General features: G+C 40.2%; 1 protein-coding gene across 1 annotated transcript in view; it reads right to left on the bottom strand.

Annotated features, from left to right (window-relative positions):
* The window catches only part of EFHC2 (EF-hand domain containing 2), a 196412-nt gene that overhangs the window by 80719 nt on the left and 91564 nt on the right, over positions 1-24129 (bottom strand). The window contains exons 5-11 of the mRNA XM_025371637.1: positions 22471-22722; positions 21080-21191; positions 20549-20689; positions 14379-14547; positions 7575-7717; positions 4758-4954; positions 1912-2042 (exon numbers count right to left, since the gene is read on the bottom strand). Of these exons, the coding sequence (XP_025227422.1) occupies positions 1912-2042; positions 4758-4954; positions 7575-7717; positions 14379-14547; positions 20549-20689; positions 21080-21191; positions 22471-22722 (1145 nt within the window). The remainder of the gene's footprint in view (positions 1-1911; positions 2043-4757; positions 4955-7574; positions 7718-14378; positions 14548-20548; positions 20690-21079; positions 21192-22470; positions 22723-24129) is intronic.

Genomic DNA, 24129 nt, shown 5'->3' with positions numbered 1-24129 from the left:
GTGGCTAAGAATAACAGCAGGTGATCTACTCTAGATAGGATCTAGAAAGCCCCTCGGAATGAAAGCCCCTCTGGGAGCCGGCATTTGAGATGAGTCCTAGAGTTTGCTACGCAGAGGGTAGTGGTGACTGCATTCCAGGCAGAGGGAACTGGGTGTGCATAGGCCAAGAGTCAGGAAAGAGCTTGATGTGTTTGAGAAACCGAAAAGACAGTCAGTGAGGCCAAAAGACAGGGCTGCAGAAAAAGAGGTGATGACACTAGAAATACAAACAGACTCACATCACTCAAGGCCTTGCTGGCTGCAGTTAAATGTTTGGATCTTATTGTGAGGACAATGGCAAGCCACTGAAGGATTTTTCAAGCCAGGCGAAACCTGAACCTGATCTGAGTTTCATTTTAAGGAATTTCTGGGACGGGGAGGTCCTTCTTTTTGAGCATGCAGCTCCTTGAGGCTACCCCTCCAATCACAGCATAGTGGTCTTTTATCCCACCCACAATTAGGGTCAGGCCTCCATCTGCAAAGCAACTTTTCCTCCTTGGATCGCCTGCCTGGCCTAAGTGCTTCCCAAAAAGCCCTATAAACTCACTAAAGTGTTTCCAATAGACTTTGCAAGTGTTGGAAAAATGGATGCTTTTGTAAAAGGACACAAATAATAAAACAAAACCACTCCCTCATTTCTGATGGAAATTTCTTGCTTTCTCCTCCACTGCTTTCCATTAGCCCATGGCCTGAGTAATTGTCTCTGCTCTTTACTGTCTCCATTTATTTTCCAAAACACTATGAACATGTGTATGTGACTATGAACAATAACAAAGAACTATAAATTCTTATTGATCCCAGAAGGTTGGGAATTCTAAACAATAAAAATATGTCCTCTGACTGCTTCTCTCCAAAGAACATTTTGGAGACACAAAAGAGCTTTGTTAAAACAACAAATGAGCTCTTGGGACACTCCGGGCCTAATGGTGGGCTCCAGGCCACCAGGTAGTGATGCAATAGGCGACTGCAGACACAAAGTTGGAAAGACCTCCCTGCTACCCTCTGCTGGGCTCACTTCCTCATTTCTCAGCCCACATCTTGACTGCATCAAGCAGAGTTTACTATATAGCTTTCAGCCACTATCCTTGTCAGGAGCCAGAATTCTCAGCCTAAAGAGAAAGTCCCCTTTGTCCTCTATCCATGATTTAATTTATTCTCCTAAACGCTCCATTCACTTTGTTTTCAGCCTAAGAAGTCTCACAATTGTACTAGACCCTGAATTTGAATTTCCCTGTGTTTCCGCTGTTTGAAAATTTGCCTTGGTCAGCCACTGGATAGTCCCAGAATTCAGCTTCACCTTAGAGAAAACCTTGATCAAGATTTGTTATAATATTTCCCACTACTGTCACATATTTTTCCCTCGATTCCTGTATTTTCATGTCTTTCAGAATACACATATGTGTACAAGCACACGTATACACAGATGCATACATATCACCTTTGCTCTGATAATCGGTGAAGTTTTTACTATTTTCCAACTTCATCACATTCCTGGAGATGTCCCTCCTTTGTCCCCCAGATTTCGGTGGTGGGGAGGCACTCTTAGCAGTGCTTTTTTCTGTCTTTCTCACTCAGATGCACCATTCCTGGCATTCTGCTGATCCTTCAACTCCCTGATTCATAAGACAATGTCACCAACTGACTTTCTATGCTCTTGTCCCTCTGTTCCCATGTACAAACTCCTTTTATATGTAAATTCATAACATTTACTAGAGTATTAGTGGCCAAAACTTGACTACAAAATAATACAAACTCAAAGAAATGCCAATTCCTAATAAAAAATAGTTAACTGATTAGGAAAGAAACAGTTCTTTCTGTTCTTTGGACAACCTTGAGGGGAAAACAGATGACTGTTAGCAGAATATGGCTTACCTGAATGTATTATAATCCACCTTCTTTGTGTGCTCACGGTCAGCAGCTCTGAATACCTGCTTGAGCTCTCTGGATTTTGCTTCTTCTTGCTTCAGCTTTTGTAGGGCAAGTTTGAGGTTACTGAAAGGATACTGTAAGGGGGAAATGAAAGGAAAAACATATTTAAATATTCCTAACAGTTCAGGAGCCCAATCTTGCTCATGGCCAGTAAAGGGACTTCACACTGTGCACATGACGTTAGCAGGTTTGTCTTTGCAAAGAAACCAACACCGAGAAGGCATGACTAGCTTTGAATCTCCTCAGTTAAAGCTTCTGGACAACAGCTGACATCAGCATAGGCCCCAGCTCTGAGGGAAACGAGCTTAAGGAACACGAGGCCACAGAGATCAGAAAACAACCCCTGCTTCCATCTCAGCCTCCTCCCTATAACCCTTGGATATCGGCCCAATATGTTGGGAGATCCTAACGGAGAAAATGGGGATTCAAAACTGGGTAAGTAGCCCTCCATTTTCTCTAGATCTTTAGAATGGGGTCCCCCTGGAACTGTTATCCATTAGGCAACGCACTGATGAGAGCAAGGCTGGGTATGGAAGATCCACACAGGCACCCTAACCCCTCGCACAGTCATTCTCTGGGCTGTCTACTGTTCCTGTCTCTTATCCTGTGACTAGCTTTTTGACTTGGTAAGAATACTTCTTGCATCCCAGTGAAACATAAGGTCGTAAATAATTATAGCTAAGAGATCAAAAATGAGAAGATGAAATTTTAAAATAAAAACGTTGATGGCAATTTAGTCTAAAGATCCCTCTCTCCCACCAGAAAATGACCCAGGTGGTTTGGCGCCTATCGCAGACCCCTACTCCTCCCACTTTTTTGCATTTCCTTTCATCTATTTCCATGACAGGATCTATTAGCTCTTTTGAAAAGATTCCTCAGGCCGATATTAAATAGTATAGCAAACTTTCTCTGCTTAGAATGTCTTTGTTAAGGGCAGTTTTAAAATAATGCAGTTTTCACTTGGGATGCTGATTCCAGATAATGTCCTACCCTGCTTTTATTGTCCCCAAAGGAAAAAAAAAAAAAACCTTTATATCTTATATTTATACTATATATATTTTATATTACGGTATAGGTTCACCCTCTGATTGGAAATAGAATTCTAATTTACAATAGTAACACTGATTGAGCTTACCATGGGCCTCATGGTTAGCTCAGAGCTTCACACACATTGTCACATCTAATCTTCATAGCAATTCTATCAAATAGGCACTGTTGTTCCTTCCATTCCAAAGATGAAGAAACTGAAGCTCAGGAAAAATACGTATCTAAGGTCCCTCAGCTATTAACGTGGAGTCAGGTTCCCAAGCCAGGCCTGCTGGTTTCCAGAAATCTAAACTCCCGATTACTGAGCTTCTCGTCTAGATTCAGTGTTTTCGAATAGCTCCTGGTTCATGGTTTTATGATAATCTGCATCCCTAAGACTATAAATGGAGAGATGGTGTGGCAGCCATGGAGGGCGCTTTGCAGGCCTCCTGTCAAGAGAGACCCTGTGGAGAAGAGCATCATTGCCTGACAGACTCCAGCTGCCATATCTTCCAGATTCACACAGAGTTCACAGGCAATGTCGCTGCTGGGGCCACCCTCTCCCCAGGCTGCTCCCACCCAATGACACAGCACAGCAGGGGAACTAGAGCCAGGCCATTCCTGCCTGACAGGGGACCTCTCTGATGGGCAGTCTGTGCTCTGGGGCTCCCCTTCACTGAGAAAGTGAGACATTCTCAGAGCTGCGCTGTCAGCTGAGGCTTTCCCTACCCACCCCTCCTTCCTTTCTCTCTCCTTCCACAGGGGTTCAACCTGTCTCCTGGTCTGAAGGCCCCCCTGCCCGCTCCTGTCCCCCTCCCCCTTTATCCTTCTCAGAAATTTCCCCCACGACATCTCTCACACTTCTCATCCTGTCTTGGCGTCTGCTTCTCAGAGGACCCAAACTGATATGAATGATGTGATGTACACAGAGACACTGATCTTAGCAACTTAACCCCAGGCATTTTATATATAAATGAGACAAAATTGGCACTGTATGTATATAAATGGTACATAAATATTATCACTTATAGGTAAACTTTTAAAATAAAATTTTCCAGATAGATTTTTCCATATTAGGCAATGATTCCCAAATAAACATGTTTGTACACTGAACTAGCCCACATTTAAAATCCAGATTTTATCAATATGTTATTTTTACTGAACAGCATTGCCATAATGGCACCTGCAGTAACAGTACCCATCTGCCATCTTATTTAAAAAAAAAAAAAAAAAAACTCTTTGAGTTCACTGTCGCCAGTTTATCCTGAAATCCTTATTTAGGCCTCAGGTGGCCACTGTTATGGGAAGTTGCAACTCCAGCAACTATTCAGTTCCCTTGAGGTTTCTGTTTGTTCAGGTCTTGGCCTTCTCTGTTGGCCTGTGCCAATTAACTGGGACGGCACAGTGTGTGGCACCAGATTTTTCTTCCTTTCCTATAGTAGTTGAATTTCTTTCTGAAAACATTGTTAGTGTCAGCAAAAAACCCAGGAAACTTGATTCAACCCTGGCCCTGCCTCCTGCCTGTGCCTGGAATCTGTGATGCTGGGCAGAGGAGAACCCAGCATGTAAACAGAGTAGACAAGAACCTGGCCTCTGCGATGGGACATGTGGCCAAGTCACACGAATCCATTATTCATGCCCACATGTATGAATGCACAATGTAAAACTGGTGGCAAGATGAAGAAGAAAAGGCCCTAGAGAAAGAAAAACACAGACTGCGGAGGGCTGAGAGGCAAGTGAAGAATTACACAAAGTAAATTCACCTTATCTGTATTCTGCTCCATGTAGTTTAAGGTATACTCATCAGCATTGAGCAAACGAAATAGGTAACCATTCACATTCACTGTGACTCCAATGTACAGGTCCTCAGCCTTGATATATTCAGATAGTTCACTTTTAAAGACTTCTTGTCCAGGCTTCTTAACGCGACTTCTTTTCAAGAACATCCCACCGGTAATTCCTATAGAAAAATAGAAAAGTTCATGAGCAGCCTTTATTCTTAAAAGAACCATCTGACTTGCCTTCAGAGTTACTTTATCTTCAAGCACAGACCACCATATAAGTTACCTGTGAACTAATATTGCCTATTGTTTTGGACTTAAGGGAAGAATGAGGCAGTGAGTGAAGGAGTAAATTCCTAGGCAAGGGTGTTCAAGACAAAAAGCAAAGCCGGGCATGGTGGCATGTGCCTGCAGTCCCAGCAACGCAAGACGCTGAGGCACGAGGATCGCTTGAGGCCAGGAGTACAAGACCAGCCTGAGCAGCATAGCAAGATTCCATTTCAAAAAAAAAAGAGAGAGAGAGAAAATGATATGTAATTCTAGCCTTTTTTTCTCTCTCTCTACTCTCTTCCCAGTCCAATAAGCACTTGGCAGGGACCTCCTATATATGCCCAGCAGCATACTGGGAGTGTGGAACATCAGGAAGATACTCATCTTTAGAGCATGTTTGAACAGTACCAGTTAGAAAATTCCTCACTTGTGCATATTTCCACCTATTTGTCCCAGATGATGTCTTATATTTAATCTGACATGCAGATTAAGTAGCAAATGCCCTACTTCTGTAAAGGAGATTACTTAAGTGTTTAAAGGTAACTATGGGAGTCCCCTTAAGTCATTTTTTCCTACAGGTAAAATCCCTTTGCTTCTTTTAGTAATGCTTCATATTAGTTTCCAGAGCTGTCACCATTTCATCTGTTCTCTTCTAGACATTATTTGTTTTGACCTCTTGGAAAGTAGCCAGTAGAGTTGAACAGGGAACTCCAGCATCTTCTGATACTGAACTGAAATCTACAGACCTATAAATATAGCCTGAGACCAGATAAGCTTTTGGGCCACTTCATCCCACTTCTCCTACCACATTCAGAAATGATAGGTGGTAAAAAGACACAGGCTTCCGAGTTCTGTCACTTACTTGCTGGGTGATCTTTAGGAGTTATTTAATCTCTCTGAATTCTTATTGGTACAATGGGAATCAGATGTGTGGAGGCCCAGAAAATGTACTTCTCAGGTCGCCTATAGTGAAGAACATAACTGATGGAAGGCCCCAGCTGTTGTGTTCTCAAATCAATCTTCAGGTGTGTGTTGAGGTCACTCTTCCCACAGGCTGCTACCAATAGATGAGTGACCAAGGCAGGGATAGTAAGACAGGCTCACTCCTACAAAACAAGGACTCCCTCCAACTAGCAACTTTGCCTCAAGGACTCCCTGTCGACCTTGTCGAAATTTTCTTAGAATTTCACTGCAGTCTAAGACTCCCTCTTTCTTCCTTCCCTCTGAGCTTCACAGGTGTCAGAACTGCACTATAGTCTGACAGCTCTCCCAGCCTCTTCTGGCTCCTTCCACATTTTCCCTCACCAGCATTCCCCCTATTAAATCTCTTGCACATTTAATCCTGTCTTGGTAGTTGCTTCTCGGAGGAGCTGGACTAACACAAAATCTAACCTCATAAAGTCCTTGTAAGGATAATAGTAAGTTCTCAATCATGGCCACTGTGATTACTAGTAAGCTTGCTGCTGACTACCATCACTCCTTTCTGTTTCACACATGCTGCAACTTGTTTGGCCACATCTCCCCCATTCTAAGCGTATAGAGTTGATTTTTGACCTGTAAGAGCATGACTTATATTCATCCCTATGCAATTTTATATTTTAAGATTTGATCCATTATTCAAATCACTGTGGAGCCTTAGTTATACAAGTTATTCATTACTCATCGGTGTGCTAAGTAGCTCATATCAGCTCATAGGAGCTGAGAGTCGAATTTTCAGAGATTTTGCAAGCCAGTTTTTAAACTCTTGGCTGCTTGAAATTGGCCATGGTTGGGGTATTCACACCATGGAAACTGGCAAACAGTACAAATCAGGGCTTTTAAAATCTTTTCAAAGAGCCACTTAACCAGCACATCACTGATTATTCTTCCCAAATGCATGTCTTCAGCACAGATAAAAGTTCTAAACGTGTTGAGACAAAGAACAGGATCCTACAGTGCCATGATTGGGTAAGTCAATGGCTCTCCTCAGCAGTGACGGTGGTACCAGCATATTGCAGAGAGGCATTCTATGGGTCTGAGTGCGGGAACCTTGGCAACAACCTCAACAGACAGAAGGACCAGATAAAGATGGACCCTGACGATTGAATTTGTGTATCTGGGATTCTTGTCTTACAGCCAAACAAAAATTTTGTAAGTAGGACTATCAAGAATACAGACTTCCTCTTGGCTTGCTGGCTACAAGTAAAACTAGTGGTACCCAGACCATGAATTTGAAGCCCTTGGGTTCCATAGAGGTGCCTCAGAAGTCACAGTGGAAGTGGGGATAGTGGCAAAAAGGAAGTAACTCCAGGTCCCCTGGCCCTAAGCCAACCAAAACTGTTTCACTTCTATCATTTTAAATGTTTAGGTTCCCATTTAAGAGATTTGTAAAAAGAACTCTATTGTTCGGGTTTTGTTTTTTTTTTTTTTTAATAAAGCCTCTATTGTAGATCATCTAGGCTACAAAACCAGATCATGTTCCCTAATTTTCAACATGAAGAGACACTTAAAACATTCTCAAGAAAATACTGTGAGAAGGATATCTCTTACCTGAATTCCTCTCTATAGGTTCAAACACTGAAATGGTGTCATCACTGAGATAATATGAAATAACAAACATCCTGTCCAAGTCAACACATTTGTCTGTGACTAGTTTTGCAAAAAAACGGAGTATATTGCTTTTGAAGCCATAGCTAAATGGAACAGAAATGAGAGTTACAGCATTATACAGGTAATCTTCCACATATTATGTTTTTAAAAGTCTGCAAAAGGTATAATATGGCTTTAATATAGTAGGCATAAACTGTCCAAAGTGAAAGAGTTCAACCGTCTTCTAATTAAGGTTCTAAATCTAAATGCAGAGGAATTTTCTCAGTATATTAAGATATCTCTGATTCTTCACATGTCCTGGGTAACACATTGGGAAAATGAACCCAAAACAAACGTCATAAACACACTGCTCAAACCAGCTGCGCTAACTGGCTGTTCTCTAATGACGAGGCTAGTCACCAATCACAATAATCATGCTGGAAAGAAGAGCAAGCACCTAGCCCTACTGCGTGGGCAATCCTGGGCTCTGCCAGTATCTGAGGCTACCTCCCCCATTCATCACCCACTGTCTCATGCCCTTTGCTTTTCTGTTTTCCAGCCCACATCCTCCCCTCTCTGACTCACTCCTCCAGCTCCCCAGCATCCCCCCAACTTTCTTCAAGAGACAAATTAACTTTTCCTTTTCAAATGCTGTAACACATAGGATGGACCCACCTTTTTTTTTTTTTAATAGCGCTTATCACTCACATTGTAAGCCATTACAAGTCTGTTTTCCAAGGACAAAGATTGTCTTATTAACCATTATCTAATATAATACTTTTTACATTATAAGTATTCAATAAATGTTTATGGAAAATTGTTATGAGATCTGTATTGATTGGAATTTGCACTCAGAATTTTATGCATAGATAAAGATAGGATGAAATTACAGAATTAAAAGTTACCAAAGTTGATTGCCTGGTCACTGAAGAAACTGATTTCTGATCTGTCAGCAGAAGCATGTCTGCGGATATCAGCTAGTGAAAGGTGGACTTTGTAACAAACAGTAAACCCTTGGAGAGGTCTTTGATAACTAAAATCATTACCCCAGGGAGATACACAGGATAATAAACCATGTCCTCTGTCACAACTCTACGCAGGGAAGTCTTCCCTTGCAGGGTCTCCTAGGCTGAAAATCATTCTTTCCTTGTGTCCACAGTGATTAGAAAAATAAAACAAGTATTTCTGACTTGCAGAGGCAAAAAGTGCTTTTCTCTGCCCGTTTCTCGGGCTGTACAAGAATGATGGCTGAGAAAGGATGGCACCAAGATTCCTAGGCTTGAGGCCCCATGTGAGATGGTATGCAGCAGTTTGGAAAGCTCACCCCAAAACAGCCTGAGCAAAGCAGCCAGGTCTGCATGGCTGTTTTCTCAGTACCCAGTTCCCAGGCTTCAGACAGACCTCATATAGTGCGTGGGGCGCGGGGAGAAGCTATGCCTTGTCAACCATCTTCGCTGGTACATAATTGGGTTTGTAAGTAACAAATAGATTTGGTAGCCCCTCTCACACAAAAAAGCCATAACATTTCAGATACCCGAAATATCACTGAAACAGGATAGGTCTAACTTCAGGAAAAGGAATATTACTGTAAATTTAACTTCTTATAATTTATAAGTGTATATGTTAAGTGTGGGTTCTTCACACGTTCAATATGCCTTTTTTTTTTTTACCTAAATCTAGTGTTCTGGAGATCTCATCAATCGAGAATATAATCTACTCAATAAAATTTTCAGACTAGCAGTTCACAAAGTTTATTGTATATAAAAATCACCTGGGGAGCTTGTTAAATATACAGAATCCAGAGTCCCATCCCCAGAGATACGGGGGGATTCAGTAGCTAGCTCACATCTCCAGAAACCTGCATTATTAATAAGCACCCCAGAAGATTCTGATAAGGTGGTCCCCTGGGCATACTTTGAGAAGCACTGCAAGTGTCTTCAGATATTTCCCTAATAACTACTTCTCAAACTTCCCAGAATATTCTTTTTTATCACAATACTCCAGCTGACCACCTACTTATACCTCCTGCATCAATTGTAAGGTCACACCCAATTTAGCTCTATATAGACTTGTACTCTTGGATGGTTGTTTTAAAAATGTGTTTGTTCCCGTTGTCCCCAAACAAATTATAAATTCCTAGGTCCAGAAGCCATGGCTTAACTTTTTCTACGTACAGCTCGGAGTTATCTAAAATCATTATGTCAAATTCTTCTCCCATTTTCTCTCGAATCCATTTCCATTAGGTTTGCTCTACCTAAACTGCTCTTGTAGAGGTCAACAATGATCTCCACAATGCCAATTCCAATGCTTAATTTTTTGTGCCTATCTAACTTAACCAATCAGCAGCAACCGGCACAAATGATCACTCCTTCAGTGTTACTCTTGCTTTACTGGCTTCCGGGATCCAGCATTCTCTTGGTTTTGCTCCTACCTCCTTGTTTGCTCCTTTTTAGTCTCCTTTGTTGGTTCCTCCTTTTTTCCCCAAGTTCCTAATTGGGGATGTTTCAGAGTTTATTCCTTGGTCATGCTCCGCTCTATGTATATTCACTCCCTTGGTGATCTCATCCAATCTCAAGGCTTTAATACCATTTGGTATCATGGCTTTAAATACCATCTACATGCTGATGGTATCCATGTCCACCTATCTTCTGAACCCTATACTCACACATGTATTCAATTGCCTACTTGGTATTGCCACTTGATATCTAATAGACATCCCAAACTTAACTCATTCTAAAACTGAACTTCTACTCTTGTCCCTAAACCTATCCCATCTCCAGTCTTTCTCATCTCAGTGGATGGCAACTCCACCCTTCTAGTTGCTCAAGCCCAAATTTTGAGTCATCTTAACTCCTCACTTCTTTCATACTTCATAACCAGTTTGTCAGGGAATCCCACTGGCCCTACCCTCAAAATATTTCCAGGATCCACTATTTAATTTCATCACTTCCACTGCACTCACCCAGATCTGAGCCACCAAAACTTTTCTCTTGGATTACTGCAGTAGCTTCTTACCCGGTCTTAATTTCCACCATTGCCATCTATAGTCTGCTCTCAACATTACACTGGAATGATTCTTTTAAAAAGAAAATCAGCTCAAGTCACTTCTCTGCTCAAATTTTCTAATGGCCCCCTTATCACTCAAAGTTAAAGCGTCCTTAAACAGTCCGTAAAGCCCTGTGTACCCAGTTCCCCATACACTCTCATCTCCTCTCCATGTGCTCTGCCCTTTACTCATCTACTCCATCCATGTCGGCCTCCCGGATGCTCCTTGAATATCCCAAGCACACTTCTTGCTCAGGGCCTTTACACCGACTGTTCCTTTTGCCTGGAGCACATTTCCTCTCCTCAGTAAAGTCCCTCAAGACCACACTATTTAAAATTGCAACCAAGAACGTTCCTCAGCCCCATACTCCCAATCTGCCTTTATTCTTTCCACAGCAACTTAATACCTTCTTTATTTTTTTATGGTACTTAACATCTTGTAAATATTTCGTAATTTACTTATGTATTAATTGATGGTCCACCTCCCAGAACTAGAATATAAGTTCCACGATGGCAGGCCTTGGTGTCTATTTTGTTCGCTGATGTATCCCAAACACTCAGAACATTGCTTGGCACACAGCAGGGATTCAAGAAATAGTTGTTCACTAAGATAATGAATGGCTCATCCAGGGCTATACACCTACTAAAAACCTCAAATACAGCTACAGCTATAGAATCTTATGGTTGGAAGACACACGAAGGCTTATTTTTATTAATGGGGAAACATTTTTAAAAGAAGGAAAAAAATGACTGGTGGGGAAAGCAGATGGACAATATCTGTAACAAGACAGAGATGAAGATTAAACCACGAATTTTTGGATGCTATATGGCTATGACTGGCACAAATCTGGGATAATAACCCTCCCAGTGAGAAGTCATCTGTCTCTTCTATCCATGATTAAGAACTGGATGAGTGAACATTTATTCTATTTGCTCACTTCTTCATCCATTCCTTCTCTTCTTAGACAAACTATTGATCCCCAAATATATAGCCAGCACCAACTCTTATGGAAGCAATAAAGCTGGCCCCTGCCCTCAAGGAGCTCTTGGTCTAAAAGGAGCCCACAAATTACATAAACAAGTCCTTAACATGCACTGTTATATGTATAGATTCTGTCGAAAGACAGGTAAATTCCAGAAGTCAGATTTCCCTGGGTTCAGTTCCTAGTTCAACTAAAAATTAGCTGTGTGACCTTGAGGAAGTTGCATGGCCTCTCTGAGCCTCAGTTTTCTCATGTAAAAAATGGGTACAATAACATTATCTACTTTCCAAAGATTTGATGATTAAATTAGATTAAGTATTGTAACATAGCACATAGTAACCACTAATGGCTTATTATGAGTAATCAGCAATAGTAATAACATTATTATTAGAGATATAATCAACAGAGTACTGTGGGCACACAAAGAACAGAGTAACTAATTCAGCCTGGTGCAGCAAGAAAGATATTATCCTGGCTCTCCCTCCTCAGACTAGACAATCTGCCCAGCAGGCTACCACAGTGATATCTACCCAGATAATAAAGAAGATCTTTATATCCATCAAAAGCTCATATGCTTTAATCTGAAACTATTCCCTCCAATGACTCATAGATCAGCGTTAACCTCACAACAATAGCACCAAGTACATTTTTAATAGCAATATATATATAATCAAAGTGTCATGTACAATTTCATGTCTCAATTCACAGTTTACTTGTATTTAAAAAAACTATTCTTTGTATGCTTTGTGAAATCATCTTCCTTAGGTTCTTACAGTTTTAAAACCTTGGGTTATTCAAACTCATGTATAAGTCTCCAGCTGAATGTGCTAGTTACTATGGAAACACGGTCCCTGTGTGAGAAGAGCTTGAGGAAAGTGTATTCCTGGCACAGATTGAGCAGTGGACAGAAAGAACAAAATGAGAGACATTTGTGCCTACACTACCACCCTTCAGCCATGACAACATGACAAGAACATAGAATACCATCTACAGTCAGTGTTCTGTGGGCAAGTGGACCCAGTGTAGACAGAAAGAGGGACTAAATCAACTACTCACAAAGAACGGTTTTCCCCTGGGTTCCAGAAGCAACACCCTGGATAATATTTCATCTTGTTTACTTATAAGAAAAATTCCCTCTCCTTTTACAATAGGGACATTCTTTCTGCCCACCTCCTTCGGGTGGCTGTCCTTAAAAACAGAAGTTAGTCATCAAAAGTCCTACCCTGGAACCTCACCTAAACACTGTTCTCGATAAGGGAGGACAGATTATAAGCTGGCAACCCTCTTATGTGATAAAAATCAGTGGTTCTCAAACACTGGTGTGTCTCAGAATCCCCTGGAAGACTTGAGAAAACTCAGAATGTTGAGCCCCTTCCCCAGAGCTTCTATCTCAGTCGATCTGGGTGGGGGGAGGCACAATAATTAGCATTTCTAAAAAGTACAGGGACCATTCCTGAGAAGCATCAAATCTAAAACTTAAAAATAGAACCCTAAAGTCTTTAAAAATAAAAGATTATTTCTAGAAAGACGAAGGACATCATGTCATAGCAAAGGCAGACTTTTAGACATTCTATATAATTCTTAATTGATTTTTACCACTTTTACAACTATAACACAACTACTGTTCTCTCTCCTTCGAATGTTCTACAACAACACCTGACCCCAATCAATTTTATGAAATTCAGGATGTGTTTTTCTTCTCCTTCTCGTAGACTTACCACATTCCCTTTATCAATGTTTCTCCCCCAGGATCTCCTGATCCATTATTTGCCTCACACAGGACTGCAACCCTTAGCCCACATCCTATTCAAGCCCCTACAATGTTTCCCCACCACTTTTCCCCTGACTTCTTTCTCCAGGGCTTGCTCTCCCTGCAGAAGCAAAAGGTAGCCAAGGGCAGTGTCTACATTCTATCTGCATGATTTACGGGCAGGTTTTTCTCCATGTCTATTAGGAATACTTCTGGAAGTCCATCATTTAAAATTATATTCAGCCAAGTGAGAAATCTATGGTTACTGAACTCAACCAACCTCTCAAGTGAAAACAACAACATTAATCACCAAGTAACATTTTAAAAAACACGTATAAATCCTTGAAATCTCTATAGCAGGGGTTGGCAAACCACAGTCAGTGAGCCAAATCCACCAGGCCACCTGTTTTTATATGACTTTTGAGATAAGAATGGTTTTTACATTTTGAAATGGTTGGTAAAATCAAAATAAGAGTAATATTTTGTGATATGTAAAAATTATATCAAACTTGAATGTCAGTGTCCATAAAAAAAGTCTTATTGGAACACAGTCACACAACCATTTACATTCTGTCTGTGGTTGCTTTCACGCTACAAAGGCAGATCTGAGTGGTTGTGACAGACACCGTATGGCCCACAAAACCAAAAATATTTCCTATCTGACCCTTTAAGAAAGAGCTTGCTAACTCCTACTCTACATCTTTCCCATCTTCGGGAGACAGACATATAGATAGATATGGAAAGGCAACATAGATTGGAGATAATATTACTTTAGGGGCCTCCAGATGATACTTACTAAAATAAGCACTCAAGTAAGAACCTGTTAATACGTGCATGTTAATCAACCTCATTAAAAGCCTATAATAATGTCTCCCCGGACTTGCAATTAGATGAGCTGCGTGACATCTGTTTTGTCATGAGAACTATGTTATAAACCCCAAACACATTTGGGAAAGATCAGACTAAAATCATGGTTCCCTCAAGCACCTGTCTTTTTCCATAAACTTCTTGAAGTTCCTCCGATGAGGTGTGGGCTTGAGGCCTATGCAGGTACGGAGAGAATCCTCTTCAGAACCAAAACCGTTGTAAGGTGGAAATTTCCTTTCTATTTTTGGAGGAGGAGAAGGAGGCTTGCATGAAACTGAGGTAAAGTTCTCTAGAACAAAACAAAGGCAAACAAAACATCAATATTTTTTTTGCCCTGATTATGGCTGTTTTGAAAGATTTGTTATGTTTTCAAGATCAACATGGAGATCTTTGTAGACTATTTTAAACTCTTTCAAACAAAACACAGCAAAATCCTGTGAGAGTACGTTTCAATCATGTTTACAAAAACCATGGAACTCAATAATCACCATTGGTTCAAAAGTCAAAAAAAAAAAAAAGAATCTATGTCAAATAAGTAAACGTTTATATTTTGTCATCACATTCCCATTTCTGAATATTTTTTGTTCTCCTCTGATTTTTCCAATAATATGAAAATTCATACTTCAAACTTTATGCCACTCATTCCATATTTTAACATGTAATTTAGCCCTCTCCTATCTCAGTCAACACTCACTAATAAAATTCTTTTCCAAACAGGACTTATTCCTCACTATTCACCTTTATCCTTCCCCATCCACCATCTCCTCCTACTGCACCCTCTATTTGAGTACCCTCCATTGCCTCCAAATCAACTCCAGGTCATAGTATTTCCCTATGAAGTTCAAAAACAAACACCAAAATAAAACTTTCCTCTCACCAGCCACAGCCCCAGGTAGCTTTTGTTAAGCCCAAGAAAAGACTACAATTGCACTCAAATGCAATGAAGTGAACAAACAAAACAGAAAGAGAAAAAACTTTTAAAATAGCCAACTGCCTACTCTCTCCAAGGGAGTGCTATGCGGTAAATACTGTTGATTTTATTTATATACTTATCATCTGTGAGGAAAGAGAGATGGAGAGAGAGCTGGTAAGATATTTGTAATAGCCTAGGAGCTTTCAGGTACTCATTTGCAAGGCTGTACAATCTCAGAAGCAATCGTGCTCTCCAGAGCAAGGAACATATTGATCCGATCTATCCAAGTCACTGTGTTTGTCTCCAACATAAATGGCAAAAAAGATGCCAGATCTTTCCTAAAACGAAACAAAACAAACTCCCACAGAATCTATTTTCTACTTCTTCTCTAAGCTTCAGTATGACATAGGTGTTTTCAATCATGAATGAAAGGAGTTCTACATAAGCAAATATTTCCTTTTCCACTGTCGAAGTTCTCATAGAGGAAGAGTACAAATTTTAGTGTACACCTCTAGAAGAGAAAATGGAGATCAATTTTTCATCCAAGACAACCTAACTCTTAATATTAAGGTGGTTTTTTTGTTTTTGTTTTGTGTTTTAACTGATGATCAAAAGGCTAAGAGCTTGAGGCCATTTCTAACTCTTGTTGAAAACATTTTCAGCTTTCATATTTCCTTAGACTTCCTAGCAACCTTTGTGTGAAATTTCCCCAAACACAATCCCCAAAAGAGTATTGTTACATCCTAACAGAGACTGCTTACAGCAGACATGTTTATAAAGGTGACTCAGTGAAAGGGGGGAGCCAGTCTGCCTGTACAGAAGTGACTTGTGAGCTTCAACAATTACTATTTTTGTGGTGATTAAAGAAAAGTCTTGGAAATAAAGAGGAGAGTTCAAATCTTGGAATTGGGCAGAATTGCAGTAGATTCTATCATTGCTAACCATTACATCTAACGCACCACTGTTTGGTCTTTCATTTCAGGAAGAGCATCATAACCATGGCAGGAGAGCTCTATGTGATTACTAAAAAATCTGGGCCTGAGCAGTTTCTTACAACAGGAGACATATACATACAACTCTACCTACCAATCTAAGCAGTCTAACCAAAAGAGGACACATATTGAATCTCAAAGTAATTAGGACTGCATTCTACACTTCCCCCCAGAATTACAGGGCTTATAACACACTGTTGTTTTCTCAACCATATAATTTTTGCAACAGATTTAAGTAACAAAAGAACCAATTTAGAGCTTTCCTCTGCACCCACAGTGCCATCTAGTGTATAAAAGCTGAGAACTTTTCCACTCCATCATGCCTGACTTTTATACCACCACATACATCTTTTTGGAAACTCTGGCTCAAGATCCAACTTTAAATTCCATTTCTCTGGGTAATTTGCATACATTCACAAAGCTCTGAACTCACAGCTGAATGACAAGTTTCTTCACTTTGGTTTTCCATCATCCCAGCATCCCGCATGTTTTAGGTGTTCAAAAATACTCATTGAATAAATGAAAAAGTATACATTTTTGTACAAAGCATCTTCCCCAATGTCTTAAGTTGGCATTCTGCTAGATCCTGAGACAGATATATCTTTTAATTATCTGATTTCTCTAATTCCAAGTGACTTGTCAAAACATATATATATATATATCTCGAATGTCCATCCATGGTTGACGAGATTCCAACAAATTGGCAGAGAGATGATACATATTACAAAGGAGTCTTAATGTTTCTTCGTGGTGATTTTCTATTCCCCATCTCAGTGGGAAAGACTACTGGGAAAAGCCTTCAATTTCATTGCTTATGTTCTAGTAGCCTAGAGATGAATACAGGTTTTGGGAGGCTAGAAGCTTAAATAATTTGGGCGAAGCTCTTCTAGACGAAGAATGTCAAACTACTAAGACAAAATTAGGCCAGGGCCTTGGATTGGGACCCCTGGAAAGGAAGACCTCTAAAGATTATGATTCATTAGCTTCAAGGTAAATCCACTTGTACTTGTATTCAATACCCACATCAAATGATTTCAATGAAACCTAAAGTCATGAATCACATCATGTTAGAGCTATAAAATCTTTAAGAATCCTCCCATCTCAACCATCTTCATTTTATATGGGAAGCAAAAAAAACAAAATTGTTAGGTCCATCAGGACCATGTGATAGACCAGAAGCCAATTCTATCCTATTGATGCAATTTTAAGTGTCCAGTTCCCTCAAATAATCATTAAACACTCATCTTAAATGTTCTGCTGTTCCTAAAAATTCAGAGATGGCCAGAAATGACTCCACAAAATTAAAGGTCTTTAAGATTTTTGTTCAATCTAAGTATAGCCTAATAAGTGTTCAAAAGCAATGAGAATGAACAGTCTTGTTACTAGTTTCATTGTCCCAGCCACTAAGAAAAAATAAGAAAGTCCACTGATAGACAAATAACAACCTAAAGCAGAAATTCCTACGTATGAACAGTTTACATTTGATCCCTGTCCTTTTAGTGAAAGAAACACCTGCTGGAACCCCTAGAGCCTTTTTCAACCTTCATGCTATAGGAAAGATCAACAGACCTCCATCTGCCGGTCGGTGTTCATTCACATAAAATAATGAGGGAGTGACATGCTACAGCCCAGCAGGCAAGCCAGGGCCAGAGGGATGGCCAAACTGCCTGATGGAGGGGGTCACACTGCACTATTAAAGAGAAGAAATCTATGGAATCACCTTCTCCTTAGAATCCTTAAAAGTATGAAGGAATCATCTTAAGAGATTGAGTTTTACACAGGAGCTCAAATGTCTCTTGGAATTCTAGCAAGCCCTCCACTTCTACATAAATAGAAAGGTTATCCATGTACCTTTCTTGGGACTGTGGCCAACTCCTTGTCTTTGTCTGCCATTTTTTCTCCCCCCAAAATATGTTGGGGTATCATCACACAGGAGAAGGTACTAAAGCACCAAGGCTGCATTCTGCATTAGAAGTCTTCCCCGACTTCCTGCTAGAGAGGCCCCTAGCTGTGTTGCTGGTACTTGTCAGATCCTTCCTGCATGCTGCACAGTGGAGACACCCAGGTTTTCTACTGAACGCAATAATTGACAAGGGAGGAAATGTGACGACGATTATTGACAGAACCACAATGATTGATGGGACTTTGTCCTGGTTTCGGTTTTAAGGATACCGAAACATAACACATGTAATTTGGTCAGTTTAAAAAATTGCTGGGACCGGATGAACTATAAATAAAATTAAAATGGCAGAAATAACTGTATCTAAGTAACATTAAGGATATTAATTTCACCTTACCAAAAAATCAGGAAAAACAAACGCAAAGATTATCAGAGAATACTGATTCATTCTCCCCTCCACCTCATCATAGATATAATGTCTAGTCTTTACTTACATTAAGTACACTGTTGTAACTCAAGAAATGTTGTGTAATAATAGTGTCTGTTAAATGGGATATTTTAACATATGTTATGAGAAATATAAAAAGTCAGTGCGACTATGAAATGCATCATAATTTTGCATTTGCATAATTTTCTGTTTAAATGCATAATGCTCATGTTATATTAGCTTTAAAGGCACAGAGTACTTTTTTTTACATAATACAATTAGTCCACAGAGTGAACAAAAGAAGTGAACAGAAAGAAATTAAGCACAAGGACTCAACTGAAATGGACCATAGGACATTTGAAGCTGGTACATTTACCCAGGATGACTCGATTTGGAGCACAACAAGGAATTCACATTGCCTCCAAAAATTTTCTAGAGGAGCCGTTAAGACCCTAACAACATACTAAGTCTCACCACTAGGACATTCATTTTCCCAAATTCAACTTTCATATTCTCACCAAGCTGACAGACAAACATCAACCAAAAGTTGGACTTTATGTTTAAGGAATCATACAATGCTTTGGAACATTTACCACGTCCTTTATATTAAGGTAATCATCAGGTGTAAGTTATGGTTTTTGGTGACTCATCTTGATATATACATTTAAATTTTCATTCTATACTAAAGACTTATGGATTCCAAACAGGCATCTACATTTATTAAAGGCCAAATTCTTTTCCCATAGTCTAAGGGCCACCAGCAGCTTCTCCAGAGCAGCTGCCACCTACACATTCCTGTCCACAGTCCCCAAGGCAAATATGCCCAACTGTGTCCACTGAAGGGGACTAATTTTAGAAAATAAAATAAAAAGAGGTCACCAATTTGGCCCCAGTAGGGCCCATACATTTTGACTAATCTGGCATGCAGATGCAGTGTGACAAATTCCCCTAATGAACCTAAGAGTAAAACTGAAAGCCTTTTTTACTCTAACCCCTTTGTGTGCTTGATGTGCCTTCTCTCACAATATAGAGACTCCCAGAAGGCCAGGAATACTACACAATGCAGACAACAAGACACATAGCATGGCTTCATCTCATTCTAGAGACAAAGCACCTTGTCTTTTAAGAAGCTGCGGTTGCACTTGGCTTCCATCTCACCCCTCGGGGAAGTGTGTTCATATGAATACTCCAAGGTTCAGAGAGAAGTACAGGACTAAGTACCCCCTATCCCAACTCCAGTCCCAAACTGGGAGGTCAGCAAGTCCCATCAATTTCTAGCAGCAGCAGGTACCTGGAGACTCAGCTAGAGGGGAGTTTAACAAATGAGGGTTTATGTTTTAGGTTTCACGTCACATCCTCCACCAGCTTGCAAGACACTCGTAACACGGTGTCACACGCTGCAGGTCTCAGTTCCCCTTCCAGCCTAGAAACCTCTTATGCAATTCTGTATCTCCTAAGTCTACTACAATGACCTACATATAGTAGGTGCTCAATCAATAGCTCATTTTCATTCTGAACTGAACTAACCTTATCGGAACGGAGTTAATGTCTGAGAAGAGAGAAGCTTAAGACCTGGCTGAGCCTCACCAGGAAAGGGAGAGCAAAACTAGCAGAAGAGAATTCCCTTGATAACTCAATTAGGTATACCCATTGTGGTAAGAATTAAGTGAAAAGAAAAGCATTCATTTTCCATTTTGATTGCTCAGCCAAAACATTTAAACCATACTAGAGTGGGGCAGAGGACTATAAAGGAAAATGGAAGTCCCTGGCATCAGGCAGACAAGTTCAAATCTTGGCTCACTCTTTGCTCACTGCATAACCTTGGACAAATGAGCCCCCTTTAAGTCTCGGTTTTTTTCACCTCTAAAACGGGGATCATGAGCCTACCCATAGAGAATTGTTAGGAATATATAAGACAACAAACAGCTGGAAGATAGCAAATGCACAATAAGTGGTAGCTATTATGAGCCTAGCATTTGAAACTCCAAAGTAAAATCTTAACTGGGGAACAAAGAGTTTAATTTTAAAAATATTTTAATTGACATACGTATCACTTACCAATTCCATATTTAGACTTATAATAAGACTTCGTAAATTCATCACAGTCATAAAGGAGCACTTTTCTTCCCCACACATTGATGGTGACTCCGAGGGACAGGTCACTATCTTTGTAAAACTCTTGGTCTACTTCTCCTAGCTAATAAAGACAAAGGAACATAGCATTGGCACCATGGACCCTCCAAAGAACCAGGAACCCCTTCCCAGAGAAAAAAAGGAAATTAAAAATAAAACTTCAGTCTTTAATAACTAAATTTTAAAAATCAAATAAAAAAGCAACCAGTTGATGTTAATGTTCTAAAGTATTATTTTAGCACTGTAGTATTATACTTACAAACTGCAATGCAATGCATATATTTATATAGACATTTCAGCATGCTTATTACTAATAAACAGCAGTACAATGCATATTTATGTAATCATCGATTTCATTCACAATCTCACAAGAAAAGAGTATGTAACTCGCCCCACTATTCAGGTTCCAAAGAAGTCACCCTAGAAACAGGTAATAAAATGTGAGGTTCCTTCCCTTATATCTATCCATCAGGAAGCCATCCGCTTGGTTCTTTATAAAGTCACCATACAAATTGAGAACCGCTCGATCTGTTATCTGGCCTGGTTGATAGACTCTAGGTGGGCAATTCTGGAAGACAAAATCAAAACAAGGTGTGGTAGGATTTAATCCATTCCCTTTCTTACTATAACTCCAGGGCTGGCATACAGGTGGCACTCAATGAATATTTGTTGAATGAATGAATAAAATGAATTAACTGATGTTGGCACACTGTAAATGTCAGGTATGTCATTATTATTTTATATTTAGCCTATTTTTCAAAGTCATTCTAAAAACAGGTTTTTCTGGCACCTCCTGGTTGCCTGCTATGCGTATCCCAGGGCTCACTCTGGGACAAACTGTGCCTCCCCTGCCTCCAAGCCCACGCAGTAGGGCTTCTGGCAGTGGGCTCAGAGAATCTGGAAAAAGCTCCCGTGAGGACTGAATGGCCAGCAGTTATTTGCCTCGGAAATCAGTGTTATGGTAACCTTTCCATGTGCACTAAGAAGATACTTTACCCAAATAAGAAAGAAAATATAACAGAGCTTTTAAAAAAGCCTTTATGTTTTTAAGTGTCCTTATAGGTGTTTACAGGTCCTTCGATGGTGTTTTTTTGTTTTTTTGTTTTTTTACTATGTTACCACATTTTAAAGACAGGGAAATAAGCTCAAAGAGGTTATGCGATTTGCCCAAGGTAGCCCAACTATTAAGGGGCAGACTCACAACTCTAATCCAGGTCTGGGAAGTTTCTGCTGTCCCCAAATTACATGAGCTCTCAAATGGCCATAAATATTTATAGAAATCAATCTGACAACTCTTTTTAATATCAAATAAAATGCAAAAGTCATCACTGCCACTAGCTAGTGGCTAGTTGGTGACCAGTTGCTACACTCAGAAAAGGCACTTTGGTTTGTAAACTTGCATGTGTATGTTTGTGAGTGCATGTGTACATGCACATGTAGGTGCATGTGTATAGTGTGTGTTTGTATTCACAACCTAGACCAAACCATGGGCTCTCCTCAGTAGTCTGTAGTGCCCCGTCCAAAGCCACAAGCAATTCTTTTACTAAGGAGTCATTTAGTTTCATAAAACTGGATATGAACTCAATGATGAATAGGTGCTTTCTCTTACATTTGACTTTTTTCCTTTACTTGCCTTAACTTCAATGTTCCAACTCTAATTGATCATATTCTCTGTATTACTTTCACAGATGTATATTAATAGAGAGCACAAAATGAAAGTTTTCTAAATACCTGCACCAGTGCATGGTTATTATCATCACATAGTCATAACACACAACATTCCAAACAGTGACTCTAGTCTCTTGACTCACAAGCAAATTCAGAAAGTGGTTATGTCCACTGCTCACCTTGGGCAGCTTACTCCTCCGGAGGAACATTTTCATAGCATCTTGGCCTGAGTTGTGTGGAAGCAATTCTTTGATTTCAATAGTATCATCACACAAGAAGTAATGCAGGATGAGTTCTCTACGGTCTCCAAACATTGAGACTGAGTCATCCCACAGGCAGAAGAAACACAAAATCTTGCCATGATACTGGAGGAACTTTTTCAGGGTGTCGAGGGATTCGTAGGGACGTAAGGGCTCTACGTGTTCTAGAACCTGCAAATGGAGAAAATGTCAGTAATAGTTGCAGGGTTTGCATAATCACTTCTAAGATACACACAATCAAGTGACAAATATATAAAGATATATTTTTGGCCAGGTACGGTGGCTCATGCCTGTAATCCCAGCATTTTGGGAGGCCAAAGCGGGAAGATTGAGTTCAGGAGTTCAATATCAGCCTGGGCAACATGGCAAAAACACAACTCTTTTTTTTTTTTTTTTTTTTGAGGCGGAGTCTCGCTCTGTCGCCCAGGCTGGAGTGCAGTGGCCGGATCTCAGCTCATTGCAAGCTCCGCCTCCCGGGTTCACGTCATTCTCCTGCCTCAGCCTCCCGAGTAGCTGGGACTACAGGCGCCCGCCGCCTCACCCAGCTAGTTTTTTGTATTTTTTAGTAGAGACGGGGTTTCACTGTGTTAGCCAGGATGGTCTCGATCTCCTGACCTCGTGATATGCCCGTCTCGGCCTCTCAAAGTGCTGGGATTACAGGCTTGAGCCACCGCGCCCGGCCAAAAACACAACTCTTAAAAAAAAACATTAGCCAGGTACGGTGTTACACGCCTGTAGTCTCAGCTACTCGGGAGGCTGAGATGGGAGAATTGTTGACCTCAGGAGGTCAAGGCTGCAGTGAGCTATGTTCACACCACTGCGCTCCAGCCTAGGCAACAGAACATGACCCTGTCTCAAAAAAAAAAGAAAACAAAAAAGATCTACTTTTCTATAGACTATTCTGTGATTTTGTTTATTAATTTCAACTATGACATAGATACATATGCATCTATAACCAGTTTTAACCTTAAGAATAGAGACAAACAAGTATGAAGAAGTTTTTCATATTAAACATTAATACACTAAATTATACTTCTGGCCAGGCGGGGTGACTCACACCTGTAATCTCAGCACCTTGGGAGGCCAAGGTAGGTGGATCATTTGAGGCCAGGAGTTTGAGACCAGCCTGGTCATCCCTACTAAAAATACAAAAACATTTAGCCAGGTGTGGTGGCAGGCGCCAGTAATCCCAGCTACTCAGGAGGCTGAAGCAGGAGAATTCCTTGAACCTGGGAGGCAGAGGTTGCAGTGAGCCAAGATTGTGCCACTGCACTCCAGCCTGGGCAACAGAGCAATACTCTGTATCTAAATAAATAAATAAATAAATAAATAAATAAATAAATAAATGAAAAAAACTATACTTCTTTAATATTTTTTAAAACTGACTTTTCTCAAAGATTTAAAATTCTTATTTAAGAACAGACAAAACTAATCTATGGTAACAGAAATCAGAATAGTAATTGCCTCCAGGTAGGGAATTTGACCAGAAAGGGGGAGAAAGGAGCTTTCTAAAGTGATAAAAATATTCTACATCTCGATTTTTGTGTTGGTTACTCAACTGCACACATTTTACAAAAT

This window comes from Theropithecus gelada, chromosome X (assembly GCF_003255815.1).
Source record: "Theropithecus gelada isolate Dixy chromosome X, Tgel_1.0, whole genome shotgun sequence".
NCBI classification, from domain to species: domain Eukaryota; kingdom Metazoa; phylum Chordata; class Mammalia; order Primates; family Cercopithecidae; genus Theropithecus; species Theropithecus gelada.
This window is presented reverse-complemented; position numbering and strand designations above follow the sequence as displayed.